The sequence below is a fragment of the Peromyscus maniculatus genome, chromosome 12, assembly GCF_049852395.1.
Source record: "Peromyscus maniculatus bairdii isolate BWxNUB_F1_BW_parent chromosome 12, HU_Pman_BW_mat_3.1, whole genome shotgun sequence".
Taxonomy (NCBI): domain Eukaryota; kingdom Metazoa; phylum Chordata; class Mammalia; order Rodentia; family Cricetidae; genus Peromyscus; species Peromyscus maniculatus.
Window position 1 is genome coordinate 39,856,523 of NC_134863.1, and position 21,667 is coordinate 39,878,189.

The window sequence follows — 21,667 nt, forward strand, 5'->3', positions numbered from 1 at the left end:
GTTACTGATTTAGTTTACAAGTAGATACAATAATCTACCTTATTATCCTATCATATCTATTCTCCCTTTTTCTTACCCAAAAGAAAATCCTGAGTCTAAACTTTATTGTTCCACCCCTAACTCTGTTACAACTTATAACCAATCCCTGACAGATGACAATTATCCATAACCCTGAGAAAACAAAACCTTTTGGGAGAGGAGTGTAGTTTTCTTAAAATTGTTTCCTGCTGTCTAGAGGGTGATGGTATTTATGTGGGATTCTGTAAGAAAACTAAAACAATGGTTAATTCTCATAAGGACTAGCTGTAACGTTTGTAGCCAGTCTCAGAGTAATGGGTAAAGCTTATCCGAAGTTCTGGCTAGAGGTATAAGATGATGGATTATCTTAGTTAGCCACCTTGGAACTGTCCTGAACAGTTTGTAGTCCAGAGCCGATCTTTGTGTGTTATTTTACTGGCTCAATGGCATCATTATGAACCAAGTAGAATCATTGTTGTGGGGCCCCATCTTCCTTCTGGAGACTTCAGAGATCATTGTTAGGAAAATTTATTGTTCACTGTGGAAAACTTAAACATTATTAATACCAAAATGGAAAGTTTAAATTTTAGGATAGCACTATATCTAAAGAAAGGTTCTGCTGGGTGGTGGTGGTGCATGAATTTAATCCCAGCACTCGGGAGGCAGAGGCAGGCAGATCTCTGTGAGTTCAAGGCCAGCCTGGGCTACAGAGTGAGTTCCAGGAAAGGCGCAAAGCTACACAGAGAAACCCTGTCTCAAAAAAACAAAAAAAAGGGGGGAAAGGTTCCAAAGAGTCAAGAATAAGTATGGGGGGTGGGGGCTAAAAAAAAAAGAATGAGTATGAGGAGAAATAGAATTTTGACAATAGTCCCTAGATTTTTGTTTTTTTCTGTCCGTGGCTCTTCTGATATGAGACAGAAACTCTTAATATTTTCTTTTAACAACATGCTTGGATTTAGAGAAGGAGAGAGCCATGCTCCAACTCCAAAGCTAGCTTTGATTTTTAATTGAGTTGAGAGTACAACTTTTCTGAGAAGTAAAGAAATATAGATGTTTAGGTAGTGAGATTTTTACCCTGCAGAGAATATTGGTACCAATAGGTCTGAGTTTTTCTTTGCTTGTAAATTTTTTTTCTGGATAGCCTTCCCTTCTGCTTTAGATGTCTAGATGTCCAAGGTCTTTTGACTTCTTGAAGATTGGTATTTCTGTTTTCATGTAAAGTCAAAAAAAGAACCCTGCCCTGACCCTTGTTTGGTGAGTTTTCCTTATAACTTGTAGAACTGTCACATTGGTGGATGAGCCATCATTTCTCCTTATTAAGAGGTTTGTCCTGTTTGAATCAAATCTTTATTAATTTTGATGGTATCCTCTAGCTTTTCTTCTCCTGTGGAAACAAAAGCAAAACCCCTTCCCCAATGTAGCACATATCCTGAGGTCAACACATCTTTAAAGTACACAGGCTGATTTAACTTAGTAAATTTTTCTATTATCCAATGTCTCTCTGCAGCTGTTGTTCCTTTCTCATCAGCATTAAGAAAATTCAAGGTTAATAAGGCATTATGCAATCTGTCTTTGGGGGTTTTGGTTCCTCCTTTCTGTTTATTTAGTATTTCTTTTGAAGTACAATTAAATCTTTCTACAACCTCTTGTCCTGTAGGATTGTGTGGTATATCTGTAATATGCTTTATATTATAATATAAAAAAATCATTTCATTTTACTGGAGACATATGCTGGAGCATTGTCAATCTTAATTTGTATAGGTATACCCATTATGGCCATGAATTCAAATAGGTGTGTAATTACAGAATCAGCCTTTTCAGAACTCAAAACATTTGCCCATTGAAATCCTGAAAGCATATCTATTGTATGTTGTACACATTTTAATTTTCCAAATTCTGCAAAATGAAACACATCCATTTGCCAAATTTTATTTCTTTAGGACTACTTCCTGTCGGTAGTGGAGTTTGGTTATAGAAGGAACAAGTAGGACATTTCTTTACAATTTCCTTGGCTTGTTGCTGAGTGATTGCTATTGACATGGTATTTTTTTAATGAAATTCTGAGGCCTCCAGCACACTTTCTATTAATTTGTCAGTTTCATCATTACCTTGTGTGAGAGGACCTGGCAGACCCATATGGGATCTGATATATATGATTCCTATTTCTGATTATTTCCTGTAATTGTATAAGTACTGAACTTAATTCTGTTTTATCAGGAATAAATTCAGCAGTTTTAATATTTAAAACAACTCTTTCTGCATATTGAGAGTCAGTAACTATATTAAGAGGTTCTGTAAAGTCCATTAGTACCATAAAAATGGTATACAGTTCTACCTTTTGTACAGAATTGTAGGGGCTTTGAACTACTTTACAGACTAGTTGAGTCCTTTCTCACATTGTATGGAGAATATCAATCTGTGGATTTTTAATCAATGTTCCTAAGAGAGATTGGTTTGTAATTCTCTTTCTTTGTTGCATCTTGCATTTTCATATCAGGGTGACTGTGGCCTCATCGAAAGAATTTGGCAATGTTCCTTCTGTTTCTATTTTGTGGAATAATTTGAGAAGTATTGGTGTTAGTTCTTCTTTGAAAGTCTGGTAGGATTCTGTTCCAAACCTATCTGGCCCTGGGCCGTTTTTGGCTAGGAGGCTTTTAATGGCAGCTTCTATTTCCTTGGGGGTTATAGGTCTATTTAAATCATTCACCTTGTCTTAATTTAACTTTAGTAAATGGTATCTATCAAAAAATTGGTCCATTTCTCTTAGATTTTCCAATTTTGTGGAGTACAGTTTTTGAAGTATGACCTAATGGTTCTCTAGATTTCCTCGGAGTCTATTGTTATGTCCCCCTTTTTATTTCTGATTTTACTAATTTGGATATTCTCTTTTAGTTAGTTTGGATAAGGGTTTATCTATTTTGTTGGTTTTCTTGAAGAACCGACTCTGTAATATGATTCTTTCTATTGTTCTCTTTGTTTCTATTTTAATGATTTCAGCCCTCAGCTTGATTATTTCCTGCCATCTACTCCTCTTAAGTATGTCTGCTTCTTGTTCTAGAGCTTTTAGGTATGCTGTTTAGTCATTAGTATAAGATCTCTCTAAATTCTTCAAGAAGGCACTTAGTGCTATGAACTTTTCCCTTAGCACCACTTTCATTGTGTCCCATAACTTTGGATATGTTATACATTTATTTTCATTGAATTCTAGGAAGTCTTTAACTTTTTTCTTTATTTCTGCCTTGACACAGTGTACCACTGCTGTGAGGACCAGCCTCCAGCATTATAGTGCTTTACGGGGATCCAATGGAGTCAGTAAACGAGGACTTTTCTGAGGGAGTAAGGAAAAAGATACATACATTCTTGATGATTTCCTTCTGACTTCTTTTTTATTCTTCTCCTTAATTTTTCCTCTACATCTTTCCTGGTGTTTTCCTTCTCTCATTCTTGATGCTTTCCTAACTTTATTTTTTCCCTTAGAGCTTGTATACTCCAGTAGAATCTTTCAAGTAATATAAAAATTACAATGTGGTCACATTCTATTTTTCAAGTGAATGATTACAATGAATACAGGTGAAACCAGCATGTTTTTTATATCCCTTACATGATTAAACATTTTACATTTTACAGGTGAAAAACAAGCTGTCCCAAGAACCCATGTACATTCATACCCAAGCAACTTGTTATAGCTTAACAGAGTATAAGAAAACAAGGTATTTTTCTTATCCAGTTCTTTTACTGTCAGGCTGCATTTTGCAGTTACATAGAAAGAATCAATCACTTTATTATTTATTTTGAAAAGTGATCTTATAAGATATCTTTGAAGAATCACAAATCTAAACTTTTATATGTGAAAAAGAACCAGTCAGTTCTATTTCAAATCCTCAGAGTGCATACCTACTCATCAACAGTTTTTTAATATCAGGAAGCTGAGGGTAGTAATGGGCACAAGGAATTAATCATCACCTTTGGTCACCAACCCATCTTAGCAAAAAAGGCACATCAGCTAATGATGACTGGGCTGCTTTGTTTTTGTTCTCTGACCTTAATGAATCCCTTACTCAGCTGTGTGCCTTTCTAAAACTTCAGATTGTCTTCCTGGGTTTTTCACATCAAAGCTTTTTGACAAAAGCATCTTAGTCTAACTTTAGTTATTTTCAAAGCTTTGTTTCAGCAATGCTGTACTCCAAAACCTGTGAACACATTCCCCAACATTAAGGTTAAACGAATTTAAGCTATCTGGGCTACTGGGACTAAATTGTTTTTCTTAATCATTAACCTAAGCCATAGTTTATATGGTTCCTCAATAGAAACTCATATATTCTAGCTATGTGACAACTCCTTGTTTTATTTTATTTTTTTTTATCCTCTGTAGCCTCTGCTTAATCAGAGGCAGGGGCAACATTTTATCCCTCCTTTACCTATGTTAATTTTCCCACTAATCTAACCTCTATCATAATCCCTTATTATATTTATTAAAGACCCCCAATCATCAAAATTCTATTTAAACTAACACTATTGTTGTATAAAATCATTGCTTCGATTAAACAGTACAGCTTAGGAGAAACCATCTTCATAATAGTCCACAGGCAAAAATGCCCAGTACAATGGGATATTTCCAAGAGCATTAAGAGCAGTGGGGATTTCCCCATGCCCACTCACACCATGCCAGATACCAGAAAAAAAAATGGCTGTGCCAAATCTGCAAAGACACAATGGTAGCAAGAAACATTCTGGGGCTGAGGCTCTGAGGCCCTTGTCTATCTGAGATTCATCCATCAGGGTTTTGTGTCCTGGTGGGCTGATAACCTGAAGTCAGTTGCCATCTGCTACTCCTCTGGCATGGCCACCAGCACCAGTGGTAACTCAGTAGAGAATTGTTCAGCTTCCATGAGTTTGTAGACTTTCTGTTGTTTCTGTTGTTGATATCCAGCTTTAATCCATGGTGGTCTGATAGGATACAGGGGGTTAGTTCAAATTTTTTTTGTATCTATTGATACTTACTTTGTGGCCAAATATATAGTTTACTGGAATTTGTTTTCTTTTATGTATACAAATTCATTTCTTTAGTTTTTTATCATGGTGTTCTAAAGATTCTGAATATTCCATTTATAAGTTTTAGAAACTTATCAGCGCTCTTGATTAAATGCTATAAGTTCTGTACCCTTGTTTTCAAGCTCTAATATTTTTATCTTTTATTTCACTTGTTCAGTTGCTGGCACTTCAGTTGAATATTTTTATACTTATTGATGATTTTTGATCATATTATTGATGATAATTTCCAGATTCATTTCAGTTTGAATTTTCTCCACTATCTTTAGTATTTCTATCTCTTGCATTTTCTTGAACTTCAGTCAGGAGTTTATTCATGTCTTTTTAAAGTTATTTCAGGTGTTTATTGATGTCCTCTTTGAATTCCTTGAACTCTTTGAAAACATTGGTAATCATTCTTTTGTATTTTGTGTCTTAAGTTTTTTTCTCAGTTGTTCTCATTGGGGACAATTATTACTGTATTTATAGCTTGGGAGAGAGACACTTTGACTTTTCAAAAATTATTATTGCTGTGTTTTTGCAGTGGGAACTTGTCATCTGGGTTAGGTTATTATTAGTTGTGTCTTTTAATGAGTTTTTCATTTACTAGGTTAAAGTCTCCCGGTGGAGTGGCAGTAGGCTAGTCCTGATAGGTAGATCCAATGGTAATTGGTCTCTTGTTAAGTGGTGTGAGCCATTGGAGAGTATCCTGAGAAGGAAGAGCCATGTGGACCCTTGGGAGCATGGTGAGGGGTGGCACTGAGGGGGCTAGTTCTCTTCCTGAGTTTGGCCAGAAGTATGGTCTGGGTGCCTTGAGAGGGTCCCAGAAAGGAGGAGCAAAGCCTAGGGTGAAAATGAGTTGGGTCTCTTACAGAGGTTTAGCCACAGGTAGAGTTCATGCCACCTGGAGAATCTGGAGAGTCTGAGTAAAGGCAGGTGGGATTTTGGGCACCCTATGGAGGAGAGTGCCCTGTGTGGTATCCGTGCCTATGCTAGTTCAGGGGAAAGCAGGCAGGGTTTGGGGATGTTCTAGGTACAAAGAAGAAGCCTTACCTAGCAGCAGCTTCAGAATTGGATCCTGGGAAAATCTGGAAGGTGTTGGGCAGCTTAGGAAGCATGAAGTGAACGTTCTGCCTGGCACTGCAGCCTGTATAGATTCTGTCAAAGGTAGGCAGGCCTCTGGGTGACTTTAGAATGACTAAGGAGAAGAGCATACCCAGAGGCATACAGCCCTAGGAAAGCCGGGTACATGGGTAACTTTAGAACGAATAAGGAAGAGAGCCTACCCAGAGGCATACAGCCCCAGGAAAGCCTGGTACATGAGTAACTTTAGAACGAATAAGGAAGAGAGCCTACCCAGAGGCATACAGCCCCAGGAAAGCCTGGTAGCTGGGTAACTTTAGGATGAGTAAGGAGAAGAGTCTACCCAGAGGCATACAGCCTAGGAAAGCCTGGTGGGAAGCTGGCAGTTGTGTGGCCTAGGGAGGAAGTTGATTTGCTTTGAGTTACTTTATAAAAATTTAAAAATATGAAACTTTCATTTTATTTTTAAATTTTTATAAAATGGCTTTCATGAGGGCTGGAAGCATGGCTCATCCATAAAAGGCTAGGCTTAAAACAAAAGTAGCTTTAAAGGAGAATCATACATCTACAGTTAACTGAATGTTTGAAATACACAGTTGCTATTGGTATATATATAACTATATTTGTTTGTATGTATATGTAAGAAGCCATTTCCACAAGTACCACATACAGCCTTTGAAAAATACTCCACAGGGTCTTTTACAGTTGCTCTTTCCTTTCCCCTTTCATTGTTGAAGCCCTTCTACCCCCATCCATCTGTAAGCATGATAATTAGGTTGCATTTTCTATAATTTTATAATACATAATCATCATACACTACATGTTCTTTTGGTCTGGCTGAATTCAGCCAGCATAGTTATTTTGAGACTCTTTAATGTTCCAGTTTCTTTCTTTATTTGATGAATAATAACTTAATCTATAGATAAATGACAGTTTTATTAACACATTCAACATTCAGCATGCTTCCACGTAGAGTTCCTATGAGCATTCCTGTAAGCCAGTTTCTTTGTCTCAGAGATTTGCATTTCTATAAAGCAGATCTTCTCTTCAAGGGGTAATAAGCAGAAAGATAAGACCAGACTTAAAAAATAAAAATAAAAACTTCGCTGAGGTCGAGTGTTAGGCAGCAGTCTGCCATGTTGACAGCTGTCTTAGCTTTGTCCTGCATTATGTTTCCCAACAAAATAAAACATGTCAGGACTCATAAACCCATCAGCCATTCAGTGGTCACACTGTATCTGATTGATGGACCCCTTGAATGAAGGACTCAGCCTCCCGTGAGTGAGGATTTGAAGTGACAGGACTAAGTGGCTAGCGTTCTCTGGGTGCTGACCCCAGAGAACTGGTTGTTTCCTAGCCAAGAAACTCGGGTATGTTATCCTTACAATTTCACAGAGCATTTTTACCCTCTGACCCTCTGTCACAAATGTAGGCCAAGTGTGCACATCATCTACAATCTCCTGCCAACCACCACCACTTTGTGCTGCTGCAATTGGGCCTGCTTTTGGATTTGGCCAGCCTGGTGCTCTCTTGGGAGGCCTTGACACATGACTGACAAGTTAACTGGGGAAACTATTGATTGCAGATGTTTGGGTCTAGAATATAGAATTGATTATGGCTTGTTTACAAGTATCCCATGGACTGTAAGAGTAACCTGAATTTTGGCCAATTGCCTCCTCAGGTGTTGTACATTTATTTCTCTAAGCTGTCTGACCAGAATCTTTCCATTATAGACATGCTCCTGGTGTCCACAAATCCCTCTGACTTTCACATTTGCTCCTGTGGAGTGGTTGCTGTGGAGAGCTTCGATGATGCTGGAGAATTTCTGGCCACAGAAGTAAGGCTTGGTAGTTGTAGAAGTTAACACTTGTGAAGGCAATGAGCAATGAAAACCAACATCCTAATACCTCATCTTGAGGTCTGGAGACCTGACATTGCTCCCCTTGATGATGGAGGCTGCTTCTCCCCAAAGTTTACCAATAGTAACAGGACATATTTTCAATAGAGGGGCATTATAGCTGTAGAAAAGTAGACAGAATTTTCAACTTAATAGCAAACTGTTGTAGTTACTGTGTATCTCTAAGGTCTTTACTCTGTTTCTATCTATATGGGGTTGCTTTGGTATTGTTGTTTATTTATAATTATACTGCAAGATCATGTGGTCCAGAGTTCGATTTTTCAATTTCATTTTATAAGCATTTGAAGTGGAAAGTCAAAAATAATTTTGTCAGGCATTTGTCCTATTGCTTACTGAACTATTCTCCTGTTGTGAAATCCCAAGACCTTTGCCTCTCTTTACTCTGAATGTCTTAGAAGGTTAGTACTCTTTTTGTGTATTATATTCACTCAGTTTTACATTCCTATAGATGAAGTTATTGAAAAAGGATATAGACTCCTCCACCCTTGTCTTTAAAAGCATTCTAAATTAGTTACTATAATGACTACATTCTTCTGAGACCACATACAGTAGTCGTAGGATGCAGTGATGTGGTGACATTGTTACAGGGTTAGAAAATACCTAGAGACCACCTGAACTCTATCCAGTTGTAATTAGCTGAATTTTAATTAAGCTGCAGCTGTCCTCAGTCCCCATGGTTGTATTTGGGACTGAGGCCCAGCTTAAAGGGGAGGAGGTCTTTTAAAGGCAAAGTTCACAGTTTCTTCATTTTTTTTTTTTGCACTATTTACAGATATGTGAGGAACTGCCTCACTCCCCCCATACACAGAGATAATCAAGGTTACATAAGCCAGAGCAAGTGGTTAATCATTTTACAATAGTCACACATCTGAGGAGGGGGTGAGGAGTCAGGGTTGTCCAATTAACCATTTGACGAAATCAGGTCACAGACAGTTACTGAAATGGGTGCTTAGTACAAAACAGAGTTTTCCTTAGCAACAGATGTTCTTTTCTTAACACCCCCTTTCACCAATTTCTAAAATTAGCAGGCTCTGGAAAAAGACCAGTTGAACATTTAGGACATGCCACCCAGCAGATTCAGGGATAATTTCCATAATCATGCAAGACAAAATAATGAACTTCCTGTAGCCAGTTAGTGGACCTGTTCCTGGAAGGGAAGAGAGAGAAAAAGGGTGCTGACGGAAATTTCTGAAGCCACTGGACGCTAAAGAATTCAAGACACCATAATTCCCTTCTAAAGGACTGAGCAGACTGCTGGTGGCCAAGCGCCAACAAGACCTATTTGTGTTTCTTTGAGCCCAGCTATCACTCAAGGCCCACAGTGCTCTGTCTCTTATTGCTGGAGCCCACAACCTGGTGTGACATGTGACATACAGTAGGGTGAGGTACCTACTGGAGCCATCAGGAAAAAGAAGACACAGCTAGCCACCTGTTTCTCTTCTTACAGAAAGCCATAGACATCTTGGGATTTCTTCCTGATGAGAAGTTTGGGTGCTATAAGGTCATTGGAGCCATCATGCACATGGGGAACCTGAAATTTAGACAGAATCCCAGAGAAGAGCAACTGGAGGCGGATGGCACAGAAAGTAAGGCTTCCTTTACAAAGACACAGCTCTTAATTCTGTTCAGACCTCTGCTTCCTGGTCTGCCTTCTTTTCCCTGCATGCACTGGATGTCTTGTTTTTGTTTTTTATTTTTCAGAGAATGTTGAAAATAATCATCACCATTTTTCCTTAATTACTGTTATTTATTTGTTTTTTTCATGCTGAGGCTTGAATTTGGGGCTTCATCCCTACTAGACAAGCCTTCTATACCCTGTACCCAGCCCTTTATTATTGTTGCTAGAAAGTGTTATCTCAATCAACATTCTATAGTATCTTCTTCTCATAGAATAAGAAGCATTTCTCAGTTAATTACTGGTAATGTCAGTGGATTTTTTTAGGGCTTTTGTGAAATATACTTTTAGCTAATGGACTATTAAGAAAATGACTGGAGCAAATTTCCACAAAATGTATCAAATGGTATAAGTGGGGATGGTTTAAACAAAGATGCTTGAAAGTCCAAAGGGAAACTGACTCCATCCTGTCAAAAGTATGAGGCTTCAAGTTCTGTTATTTTTTTCCATTAAAATAAAAAGTCAGAATTCCAGCATGAACAAGAAAGGGGCTCCTGAGGCCCTGCCCTTAGTGAGGGTCATTGACAGTTGATGGTTTCTGAGGGAAGGAGACTCCCTTTTCTTTGGAGATGCAGCTCCTAGTAAGTAAAGTGGACTTGGGGTATTTTAATAATAATGAAAATAAAAAAGAGGGAAATGGGTCTTTGAGTCTCAATGGACTTGGAGGGAGATTAATAAGATCAAAATATATACAGGTATGAAAATTCCAAAGAGTAAATAAAAATACTGTGAAAACAATGTTCTTAATTGATTACAAAAACATGGTAGACATTATTATAATCAGTCATCTCTCTGTAAAAGTGGGAAATCACAATTATAAAAAAAAGATAGAATAGCTATTGCAATGATTGCATTTAATTTAAAAGTCCATGTAAAAGAGTAACTATATCCATTTAATTATTTCAATGGACAGAAGTTTTAGTTTTATATTTTAATTGTGATAATATTTATGTGAAAATTGCTTACTTTAGCTAGAAGTGTGTATCTCTCTGAAATTAAGTACATTCATATTGTTCTTGTCTGACTCCAGAATTTTTTATTTATTGAAAACTGAATCATGTTAAGCTTTTCTTCCTTTATTCTCAGCCCCTGAAAACCATAGTTGCATTTTCTAGCTCCACGAATTTGACTAGTCTAGGTATTTCATGTAAATGGAACCACCTAACATTTATGTTTGTATCTGGTTTATTTCACTAAGAACCATATCTTCAAGCTTGCTATGTATTGTAATATGTATCAGAATTTCATTCCTTCTAAAGGTTTATTAATATTCAGTTGTATGTATTTATATTATCTTGTTTATCCATTCATCAGTTGATGTACATTTGGGTTGCTTCCACTATTCAGCTGTTCTGAATGAATGCTAGTATAAGAGTATCAGTTTCATTCCCTGCATTTAATTCTTTTGTGTATCTATCCATAAGCAGAATTACTGGATTAAATGGTAATTCTATGCTGTAGTTTTGAGGAGCAGTCAAATGGTTTCCACAGTGGCTGCACCGTTTTATAATGCCATACACAAAACATGAAAGTTCCCATTCAAATCTGGGCCAGCACTCGTCTTGCTTTTGTTTTTATAGTAACCATTCTCTGGTAGACATATAGTAGTATCTCACTATAGTTTTGGTTTGCATTTACCTCCTGATTAATGATGTTGAGCATCATTTTGTATGTGTATTTGACATTTGTATATCTTTTTCTTAGAAATGTCTGCTAAGGATCTCTTTTCATTCTGTGACTGGGTTGGGTTCCTTTTATTGTTTAACCCAGTACCAGGTATATTTTTATTCTCAAGGATACATGGGAACAAGAGATCATCCTGGCTCTGAGAGATCTATGTCAAACAAATATGTATCAACTGGTAATTCAGTGAAAACACAACAGCATGAAAGGATAAGGTATATGAGAATACAAATGGGTTTGGGGTAGATATACTGATCAGGTGGTCCCCTCAGAAATGATAGCTTTTGAACACAGGTATAGATGAAACAGAGTAAAAGGATATGAAGATTATAGATCTTCATATATCATAGCACATATGCTTTCATATGAACTTCTTTTGCTCTGTTGCTTTCCCTATGCTTTGAGACAAAGAGGTAGTTGTTGTTATGGTTATTAGTTTCTGAGATTGGATTCTTACCACATAACTCTGGTTAAATTTTAACTCATGGCTCAAGAGTCCTCCTGTTTGAGCCTTCCAAGAAATTGGGACTGTGTGCCATAGAGCCTAGTAAGGGAAAAGCTGCTTTTGTCTCTTCTATTTTGTTTTATTTTAAGTATCATTATTTATCTGGATGTATTAATTGATACAATTCTAGGTTTTATTATGACATTTTCATGTTTTTGAAGAGTTGTTTTTGTTATAGAAGCCAGGCATATTTACTAATAGATGAGAAAACAGTGATATTGGAAATAAGTAATCCCATCCTCACTTTCAGGTAATGCATTTTTAAGTTCTTGCCAGGTGTCTTCATCCTCCCCACCTGTACCTGTCTCAGGACTGCAAAAACACTTTCTACCTAAAGATAAGCTTTGTGCATGTTTTCCCCAATGCTAAAGACTATCTCTAAATTTATTTTATCCATAAATAAGATTAATTCAAGTTCTTAGTATGTCATCGTACCTTAAAGGTTAAAAACAAAATAATACCTATTATTCTAGGGTTACTTTTTAACCATTTCAGAGAGCACTGAGTATCCAAAGACGCACCTTGGATTTATTCCAAAGATTTACACTATACATCACATGTACACTTCACCTTTTTTTTTTTTTTTTGGTTTTTCGAGACAGGGTTTCTCTATGTAGCTTTGCGCCTTTCCTGGAACTCACTTGGTAGCCCAGGCTGGCCTCGAACTCACAGAGATCCGCCTGCCTCTGCCTCCCAAGTGCTGGGATTAAAGGCGTGTGCCACCACCGCCCGGCTAACACTTCACTTTTTTAATGAGAAGGAAGAGCAGAGAGCAAAAAAGAAAAAAAATACAATACTAACACACATAAATATGAATTATTTCACTTGCATTAAAAATTTAAACAAAAATGAGAAGTACACTTCTATGCATAAGTGCCCATCTGATCTTCTTAAATTTCTATAAACATAGTACTATTTTTAAAAACCCAATTTCACCATTGTCCATGGTAGGTTCATATAGTTCTTACAACTCCCAATCATCTTCCTCAAGCCTTTGTGAGGGAAGCCCTGTCACAGACTGTGTCAATCTTCATTTCTTTTTCATTTCATTTCCAGTATATAAGCATATCCTGTCTTGTTATTTTTATTATTAGTTATGGGCATTTTTTCTATGTTTTGACTACTATGATAATATTACTAGAAATACTATGTACTTCTTTTTGTATAAATGTCTTTGTTTCTCCTAGATTCATATGCAAGAGTGAAATTGGTAGGTCCTACAGTGACTCTGTGTTTAACCTCTAAGAAATTGTCAGACTGTTTTCTGTAATGACCATGCCAACTATGAATGTCAACATCTGCACCAAAACCTGTTATTACCTTTCAATGAGAGCCACTCTAAGGGACCATTAAGGGTTGTTTCAATGTGGTTTGGTTTGTATCTGTAAGAAGTAGATTATTTCATTTAGCATTCAACCATCTATTTTAAAGCTGTAATCTATATTTTTACATTGATTGAAACATACAGCCCTTCTATCCTCTAGGCAGTGTGTTTGGCTACAATAAAATGATTTCCACAGTATTCTCCACCATCTTTTCCTCTTTTCCTTCCCTGCTTCTTGACATTCTTCCTTTCTTGTGTGATCAGATGCTGATAAAGCTGCTTCTCTCATGGGCATTAACTCTTCTGAGTTGGTAAAGAGCCTGATCTATCCTAGAATCAAAGTTGGTAATGAGTATGTTACCAGAAGTCAAAATGTACAACAGGTAAGGTAACATTTGGGGGAACTGTCATTGTGTGATCATGCAATTATTTCATACATGTCATATTTATGTGTTTTCAACACCTGACAATGTTAATGATAATTTTTATGAAAGCAGTAAAGAGAGCTACTGAGGTATTTCTTATGTTATTATGAAAGACATTATAGTAGTAAGGGACTACGCTGAATATTTTGACAATTCTCCCTTAGGTAACACTTCACTTGTGATCTATACCTTGGTTGTCCAGCTAAGAAAATTTCAGAACTGTAGAGGATTGAAGTGAATTATCTTGGAGAACTGATATCCCTTTATGTACTAGCTTCCTTAGCATAACTGACATGGGGTTACATTAGTGGAGAATAGGTTTCAGTATGTGTGTTGAAGATAGGATTTGAAGGAACAAGAAATTGAAAACAGACATAAAATGCAGAAAGCTATGTTGATTTAGTTTGATATAAATGACAAATGTTTGGGATGCCTGACCTTCAGACTTTTCTGTATGCAGCAAATATGTCCATGGTTGCTGGATACTAAGATAATTTAAGTTTACCAGTACATTTCAGAATAATTTATGTCTGCTATGTATATTAATCAGTGTGATACAGGCCATAGGGCAGCAACACATATACACCAAAATCTCAGTGGTAGCAAAGTATTTGTTCTCTTACTCAAACCAAATCCAGTACTTATTATACAGCATTCTTGTGTTGTGTGCTTATGCTACCTGGGACACACAGCCTGTAACATTGCGGACAGGGAGAGAAAGTCATTTGTGAAGGGAAGTTCTCCCTCAACTTGGGACAGTGATGCTAAGACTTTGATTTATATCCACTGATGAGAATTTGTCATATTTTCTTGTCACGATGGGAAAGGTGATGAATATGGTCTTTCTAGAAAGAGAAAATGGTACTGTGAAGTCATAACTTTGTCTCTGCCACACATAAAATATAAACACAGACACAGACACAGACACACACACACACACACACACACACACACACACACACACACACACACACCAGGTTTTGGTGACATATGGGAGGCATTCAGGTAGCAGGAGCTGGAGAATCAGGATTCAAGGTCATCTTTGGATGAATGAGTTTGAGGCTAGTTTGGGCTATATAAAATTCTGTCTCTACTCCCCTCCCCCCAAAAAAGAAAAAACAAACACAATAACAAAAACCCACTACATATAGTTGATGGACTGGATATGTGAAAGCCATAACAGGCTTGACCATTGTGGATTTACCTTGAGCCTCACTGAGAAAATTAGGGCAATGAACAATGGCACAGTTTACAAGGGAGGCAAATGTCTCATTTACTTTGAACTACCAATGCCTTCTTTTTTTTTTAAATCTATTTATTTATTATATGTACAGTGTTCTGTCTGCATGTATGCCTGTGTGCCAGAAGAGAACACCAGATCTCCTTATAGATAGCTATGAGCCACCATGTGATTGCTGGGAATTGAACTTAGAACCTCTGGAAGAGCAGCCAGTGCTCTTAACCTCTGAGCCACCTCTCCAGTCCATACCAATCCCTTCTTTAATTTAAGTCTAGTAGTGAAGATGATGGTTCTGTAAATGTCTGTTTAACTTGTGCCTCTGGGGGATGTACCTCAGTGGTAGAACACTTGCCTAGCGCTCTCTCTCTCTCTCTCTCTCTCTCTCTCTCTCTCTCTCTCTCTCTCTCTCTCTCTCACACACACACACACACACACACACACACACACACACACACACACACAATAGAAATGCTTATCTCTTTCTCAGTTTACAATATTTGGAAGTAATTGCACCAGGAATATTTATGATGTTTTATTTGAGGAAACATTTAAAGTACCCTTGGTGACCTTTAAGGTCATGGATTATGCCTGAGTCATTCTAGTACACCAGCATCTAGCACAGTACTCTGCAACCACCAGGTGCTTTATAGGTACTAAAACTGTACAACGTGGGTGGAAGTTGAGTCATATCATAAGTATTTGTCAGTGTTATTGTTTCTTAGACACTCACTGTAACATGGATGTGTGATATGCCATGACTATAGAATAGGGTCTTTCTTCTTATAAAACCAATGAGCCTGTATGATGATTGTAATTTATAATCCAAGTCTTAAATTAGTGCATTACAGGGGATTAATTTGCAACTACAGCCTTCAATAGAACTAGTTAAGAAAGCTAATGTGTTATTTTTCAACATTAAAAAGCAAACTATCTCATCTAATTGGGAACAGTAAAAAGAATTTTCTTAGCCTTACTCTGACAGGTGAATCTGCATCAGAATGATTTTCCCTGAGGCCATTCTTCATTCAGGAAGGCAATGACCACACTGAGAACAAAAATAATAAAGAGTTGGAGGTCAAGACTAGACAGAGCCTCCAAGAACATTATTGGGATGGAAGTACTGTATCCCGGGGAAAGTGAGTCAGCTGCTAAGGGTCATGCAGTTTATCAATCAGCAGCATCAGCAACAGCAAAGTAGGTTGTAGGGATTATAGATTTTAATATTCAATATTAATAGTTTAAAAACTTTATTGGACACAGTGCATTAAAAGAAAGATATATCCTGACACTTATTAAATGGTGAGAAAGACTTTATTCAGGACAGTTGTAATAGGAAATAATGCAACAGGAAAGAGACTTTGCACTCAACTCTACATACAGCCATGGCAAGTAGGAATTTATAGGCCAAGAAGAGGGAAGGGGAGTGAGTGATGGCACATTTCTAAGAGAAGACATCAAGAAAAAAGGACCACTGGTGACCTGGATTAATAGGCTTCTTGCTAGGACAAGTTAAGAATTTACACATGAAACGGGGAATGCGATATATCATCATGTACCAAGGGCAGGAGAGTTTTCATGATGACATAAGAGCATTTTTCTTGTAACAGGCCTGGGTAAATGGGAATAGTATTACTATACAGAATCAGTACATCTAGGGTTTGGCCTGAGTCCAGACATCTTCTAAACATTCCAGATGATGCTGATACTGATAGCAGGTCTTTGTACTACAATGAACAAGTCTTTCTAGCACAGCATAAAACCATATCCTGGGATATTAATAGGAATATGATTTCGTTCACCTGTACTTTTGATAAGGAGGCACTGTGCTAACTTTCTTCTACTCTACTTTCCTCTGTTTCTCCAACCCTTTCTTGCTTGTTTTCTTTTTTCCTCATTATATTCAGCATAATTTTAAAACCATAGAAGATTAATAAACATATACTGATTTGACTAGAGGAAGGTGTTTGCAGATAGACAATGCTCAGGATTAAAGCATTTTTTAAAAGAAAAGGAACATTTTAAATATTTACTTTTGTTGTTGATGCGTATGAGTCTGTATGTGGGTGTGAGCATGTGTGAGACTAGAAGAAGGTATTGGATCCCCTGGAACTGGAGTTACAAGAAGTTGTGAACTATCTGGCCTGAGGGCTGGAAGAGCAGCAAGAGCTTACAACACTGAGCTACCTCACCACATATTTATGAAGAAAAAATTTAAATATGATTTCTAGGTAACCTATGCTGTTGGTGCACTGTCTAAGTCAATCTACGAAAGGCTGTTTAAGTGGCTAGTGGCACGCATGAACCAGGTCCTGGATGCCAAGCTCTCAAGCCACTTCTTCATAGCTGTTCTTGACATCACTGGTTTTGAAATACTTGATGTAAGTATACGTGGTAAGAGTAAAATCAACGACTATTTCAAGGAGATTAGAAAATTTGGGTTGTGAAATGTAACCATGGGAAAACATGATCAAAGCATGTTGAGAATCATTTTACCTAATATCAATGAATGTGGCAGGGGGAGAATCTCGCAGGGACCCATTCCTAGACAATGAACTACAGGCAACTAATGAGTGCTCAGAGAAAGAGAAGTAGTCTCTCCCTTATAGGTTATCCAATTCAGAGTGGTCAGCCCTGAAACCACACATCCACACAACAAAACCAGACTCAGCAGACTGTATGAATATATTTGTGCATACACACACACACACACACACACACACACACACACACACACACACACGTAACAGTAACAATTAAAGAAAAAGAGGTTATCAACTTGAGAGTGGGGATGCATGGAAAAAGTTGGAGGGAGGAAAGGGAGGGGGAAGGTTGATATAATTCTATTTTAATTTAAAAAAGGAAACAAAACCAAACAAATAAATGAAATCGTTATACCTAAATCTAAGGACTACTTTGATTAGAAGAGCTGCAATTAGTAATAATTATTATTACTACAATTAGTGTTGTATTTAATTTCTTAATCCATATTTGAATCAAAGTAAATAGAGATCTTTTGTGACTTTTTGAATCATAATTCCATTGAGTATTATTTCATTACAATACTCATTAGCTTGTAGATATATCTGGAGGACTCAGGAACTTAGCTGAGCACTGTTACTGCTTGGGTATATTTGCCATCATGTGATGATGATTATGATTTCTTATTAATATGTACTATTGCAAGTGGATTTCTACCTTATTTTTAATTCTCTTTCTACCTATTCATAGTACAATAGTCTTGAGCAACTCTGCATTAATTTTACCAATGAAAAGTTGCAACAGTTTTTCAATCAGCACATGTTTATTCTGGAGCAAGAAGAATACAAGAAAGAAGGTCTTGACTGGATATCCATTGACTATGGTCTGGATTTGCAAGCCTGCATAGATCTCGTTGAGAAGGTATGGTATATATATTTATTCTCCTTGTCCATTTTGTTTATGAACTACCACAGCTTTCTATGCTGATCCATCTCAGGATGTAGCTTCTGCCAGCAGATGGGGAATGTATCTGGAAGGCTCTGTCCATCTTTTCCTGATGGTCTTTGTGTGCAGGATCCGTGGCATCCCAGCTAAACTCTCCTGTTAGCCTCCCTACTCCATCATGTGTAACACAGTCTGTCTGCACATTTGCAGCTTGTGTGTGATCTCCATTGTTAAAATGCAAGGGCACTTGTTGAAAATCAAATGGCCAAGCTCTGTCTTTCTCAAGGGAAAACCAGAACTGAAAATGTGAACTCTGCAGCACCTGTCTAATTAATGATGAGCACACATACCAGGGGAAGTTTAAGAAAATTTGGCAAATTAGCATACAGATAAACAACTGATCTAAATCCTTAGGGCTGGTACCTAGCAGAACATTGTTTGTTCATTTAATTCAACCAGTACCAGCTATTCTAAATAATTTGTGAAAGTATTCCGTGGCTTATTAACAAATCAGCTATAGTATATGGTTTCAGAATTTTGTGAGGCCCCCTACTCTGCTCTGTGTTCTGGGATGGACTAATGGGGTTTGGTAGAAGGTCTTGTGTTCTATTTTCTGCTGCTTTTTTCTATAAAAACAAGCATTGTCTCATGGTAATAACTCTGAGCATTTTCTTGGTTTTATCAGGTATTGAAGTATATTTTGGAGACAAGTCTGAGCAGGCCAAAGCCTTTGCCTTTCTGAAAGTCCTTTAGTTTCCTTAACATTTGATTTCACCAACACTGTCAGGAAGGACGTAGGGTAACTGACCCTTTACTGTTTCATGCAGATTATTTTTCTAAGGTTTTAGACAAAAATAAATCCTATTATTCTTAAAAGGAACAAACATCACATTGATTTTAGTTTGGTCAGTGAACTTCCTGATGGGGAGGGCAGGTTGAATAAAAAAAATGGATTCCTGATATCACTATTATCTTGTTAAAATAATAGTAATAAACTAACTGTTTTGTGGTAAATTGTGTGTGTGTGTGTCCATCTTCTGATTAGAAATAAAACAGAGCTTCAGCTCAGCAAAGGGTAAGGTTTAACTTTTGGGAACTGTCACTTCTAACACTTGCTTCTACTGCCTATAATGAGACACAATTTTCAAATAGAAAGAAGGGATATAGGGATTGTTCACTCTGTGGAAGGTCAATGCTATTGACTTTTATTTGACCTGAGGTTATTGCTTCATTTATTCCAGCCTTGAGTTTTCCATGTTATACAGTAGCAATGCCGCTGTAATTTCCTGTTATATTTTCTACTGGTTTGATAAAATGTGAAAAAAATATTGACCAGGTGATAGAAAGCAAAGATAAGTCTTTAACTACTTCAAAGAACTCAGGTCAGAGTAATAGCAAGAATGCTCTTGAAAAATAAAATGTTTTGAAAAGATCCAGTATATTGATTTGGGTTCTATAGAGAAAATTGTTTATATTAATGATAAAACTTAATTCTTTATACAGAATGAATCATGAGAAGTTTTTAATTCAAAGTAACTACAATACCTCAATATATAGAAACCACATTGTGTCATACTTACTTGGCATATTTATGGGGGAAAGAATTTTCTTTTTCTTCCCATTTCATTCCCCTGTGTTTTCAGAGATAGGTAAACCATGCTTGCCATTTATACCAACTTGAGCCTTTCGTCTGTGAACCTGAGGTAATGAGTTCTGTGCTGTGAGGGTTAAGCAACACAATGTGGAGACAAACAGGATCTTTCTTTGTCCTTGCTTTGGGAGTTTAGCTTCACCATCAGCTGGGTAGTCTATGACCACCTCAGGCCCAGCTTTAGTTCCTCAGAACCATCATGGGACCCTATGCCAATTCTGGGCACAAAATGGATATTTCCTTATTCCTTTGTGACTCTTGTCTGGCCTCCCCCTCCTAGAAGGTTTCCGGGTCCTGTGTTTTCCACCACAACACAAACCAACCACACTATCCACAGGGTGTTGCTCAATATTGGTTTATTAAATAAATGGATGATATTACAGTTATTTTAAAGTACATCAAAGTATCTTTTAAAATACAAATTTCTGATTTACCCTTTCCTGTGTTTGGTATTATAGGTCAAGCAATTAGCTGGACTTCAAAAAGTGGTTTTCAAAAAGTTTCATGTTTTTAAGATTACAAAAATGTAATCATACTGAATTTTAATATATTTTTAACATCAAGCTTAACCATTCATTTCTTTCTCCAAGCTCACAGTGAGCTTCTTCCATATAAATGCTGTGAATAAATCTATTATAGGATTAACTCACTCTTGTTTTATTATTGAAATATTTTAGTTCGAACTTAATTTACTTACTAAAGTATTATCATACAATTACATATTTGTGGCTATGTTTAAACCTTTGTTAAAGAGATTATCCCTGTTATTTCTTGACAAATAGCCAAAATTTTATATTTAAGAACTTGTTACTTTTTCGTTATATCTTTAAAAGCTCTAGCATTATTCCATGGGATTAGAATAAATTTTTAGAATTATATTGGCCTCAAGAGAAAATTCACTTCAGTTCTTACCACCATACTAGATGTTGAGTGTAAAATGTGTTACATGGTGGATCATATCATTAGTCTCATATGCCTGACTTGGTCTGAATTTACATTTTCTCTTACATTTGCCTACTTGCCTGTTCATTAATTCTTTGAAAGTTTTGTATGATATGTTTTGATCATATTTACCCCTCATCCAGCTCCTCCCAGATTCACCCTCCTTCTCTACCCACCCCACTTTCAACTTTGTGTTTTTTGTTTCTTTAATCTTTCAAGAGCAATATGTGCTGCTCAACTATTCTTGAATGTTGTGGGATATTTGTACGCTGTGTGAAGATGTGTCACTGTGATTGGTTTAATAAAGTGCTGAATGGCCAATAGCTAAGCAGGAAGAGTTTAGGCAGGACTTCTGGGAATAGAGAGACTGGGAAAAAGAAAGGTAGAGTCACCAGCCAGCCAGAAAGGAAACAGGAAGTGCAAGATGAAAGAGAGGTAATGCCACGTGGCGGAATGTAGATTAATATAAATGAGTTAATTTAAGTTATAAGAGCTGGTGGGACAAACCTAAGCTAAGGCCAAGCTTTCAAAATTAATAATATGTCTCCATGTTGTTTTTTGGGAGCTGGTGGCCCAAAGGAAAACCCATCTCTATACACCCTTAGAGCAAACTGTCTCTCCCTCTTCCAATAGCTAATAATGTCAATAGCACCATGGCTAGGGATGGATTAGCTTTTGGAGTGAGATAAGTTTTGGTGATTTCTATATAGTGATATGCTGTCAGACAACAGCTTTCCATATCAGAAGACAAT

The 21,667-nt window shown here is 37.0% G+C and overlaps 1 protein-coding gene across 1 annotated transcript in view; it reads left to right on the forward strand.

Annotated features, from left to right (window-relative positions):
* The window catches only part of Myh15 (myosin heavy chain 15), a 123,272-nt gene that overhangs the window by 15,755 nt on the left and 85,850 nt on the right, over window positions 1-21,667 (forward strand). The window contains exons 10-14 of the mRNA XM_006989993.3: window positions 7,863-7,966; window positions 9,495-9,633; window positions 13,499-13,617; window positions 17,128-17,277; window positions 18,128-18,298. Of these exons, the coding sequence (XP_006990055.3) occupies window positions 7,863-7,966; window positions 9,495-9,633; window positions 13,499-13,617; window positions 17,128-17,277; window positions 18,128-18,298 (683 nt within the window). The remainder of the gene's footprint in view (window positions 1-7,862; window positions 7,967-9,494; window positions 9,634-13,498; window positions 13,618-17,127; window positions 17,278-18,127; window positions 18,299-21,667) is intronic.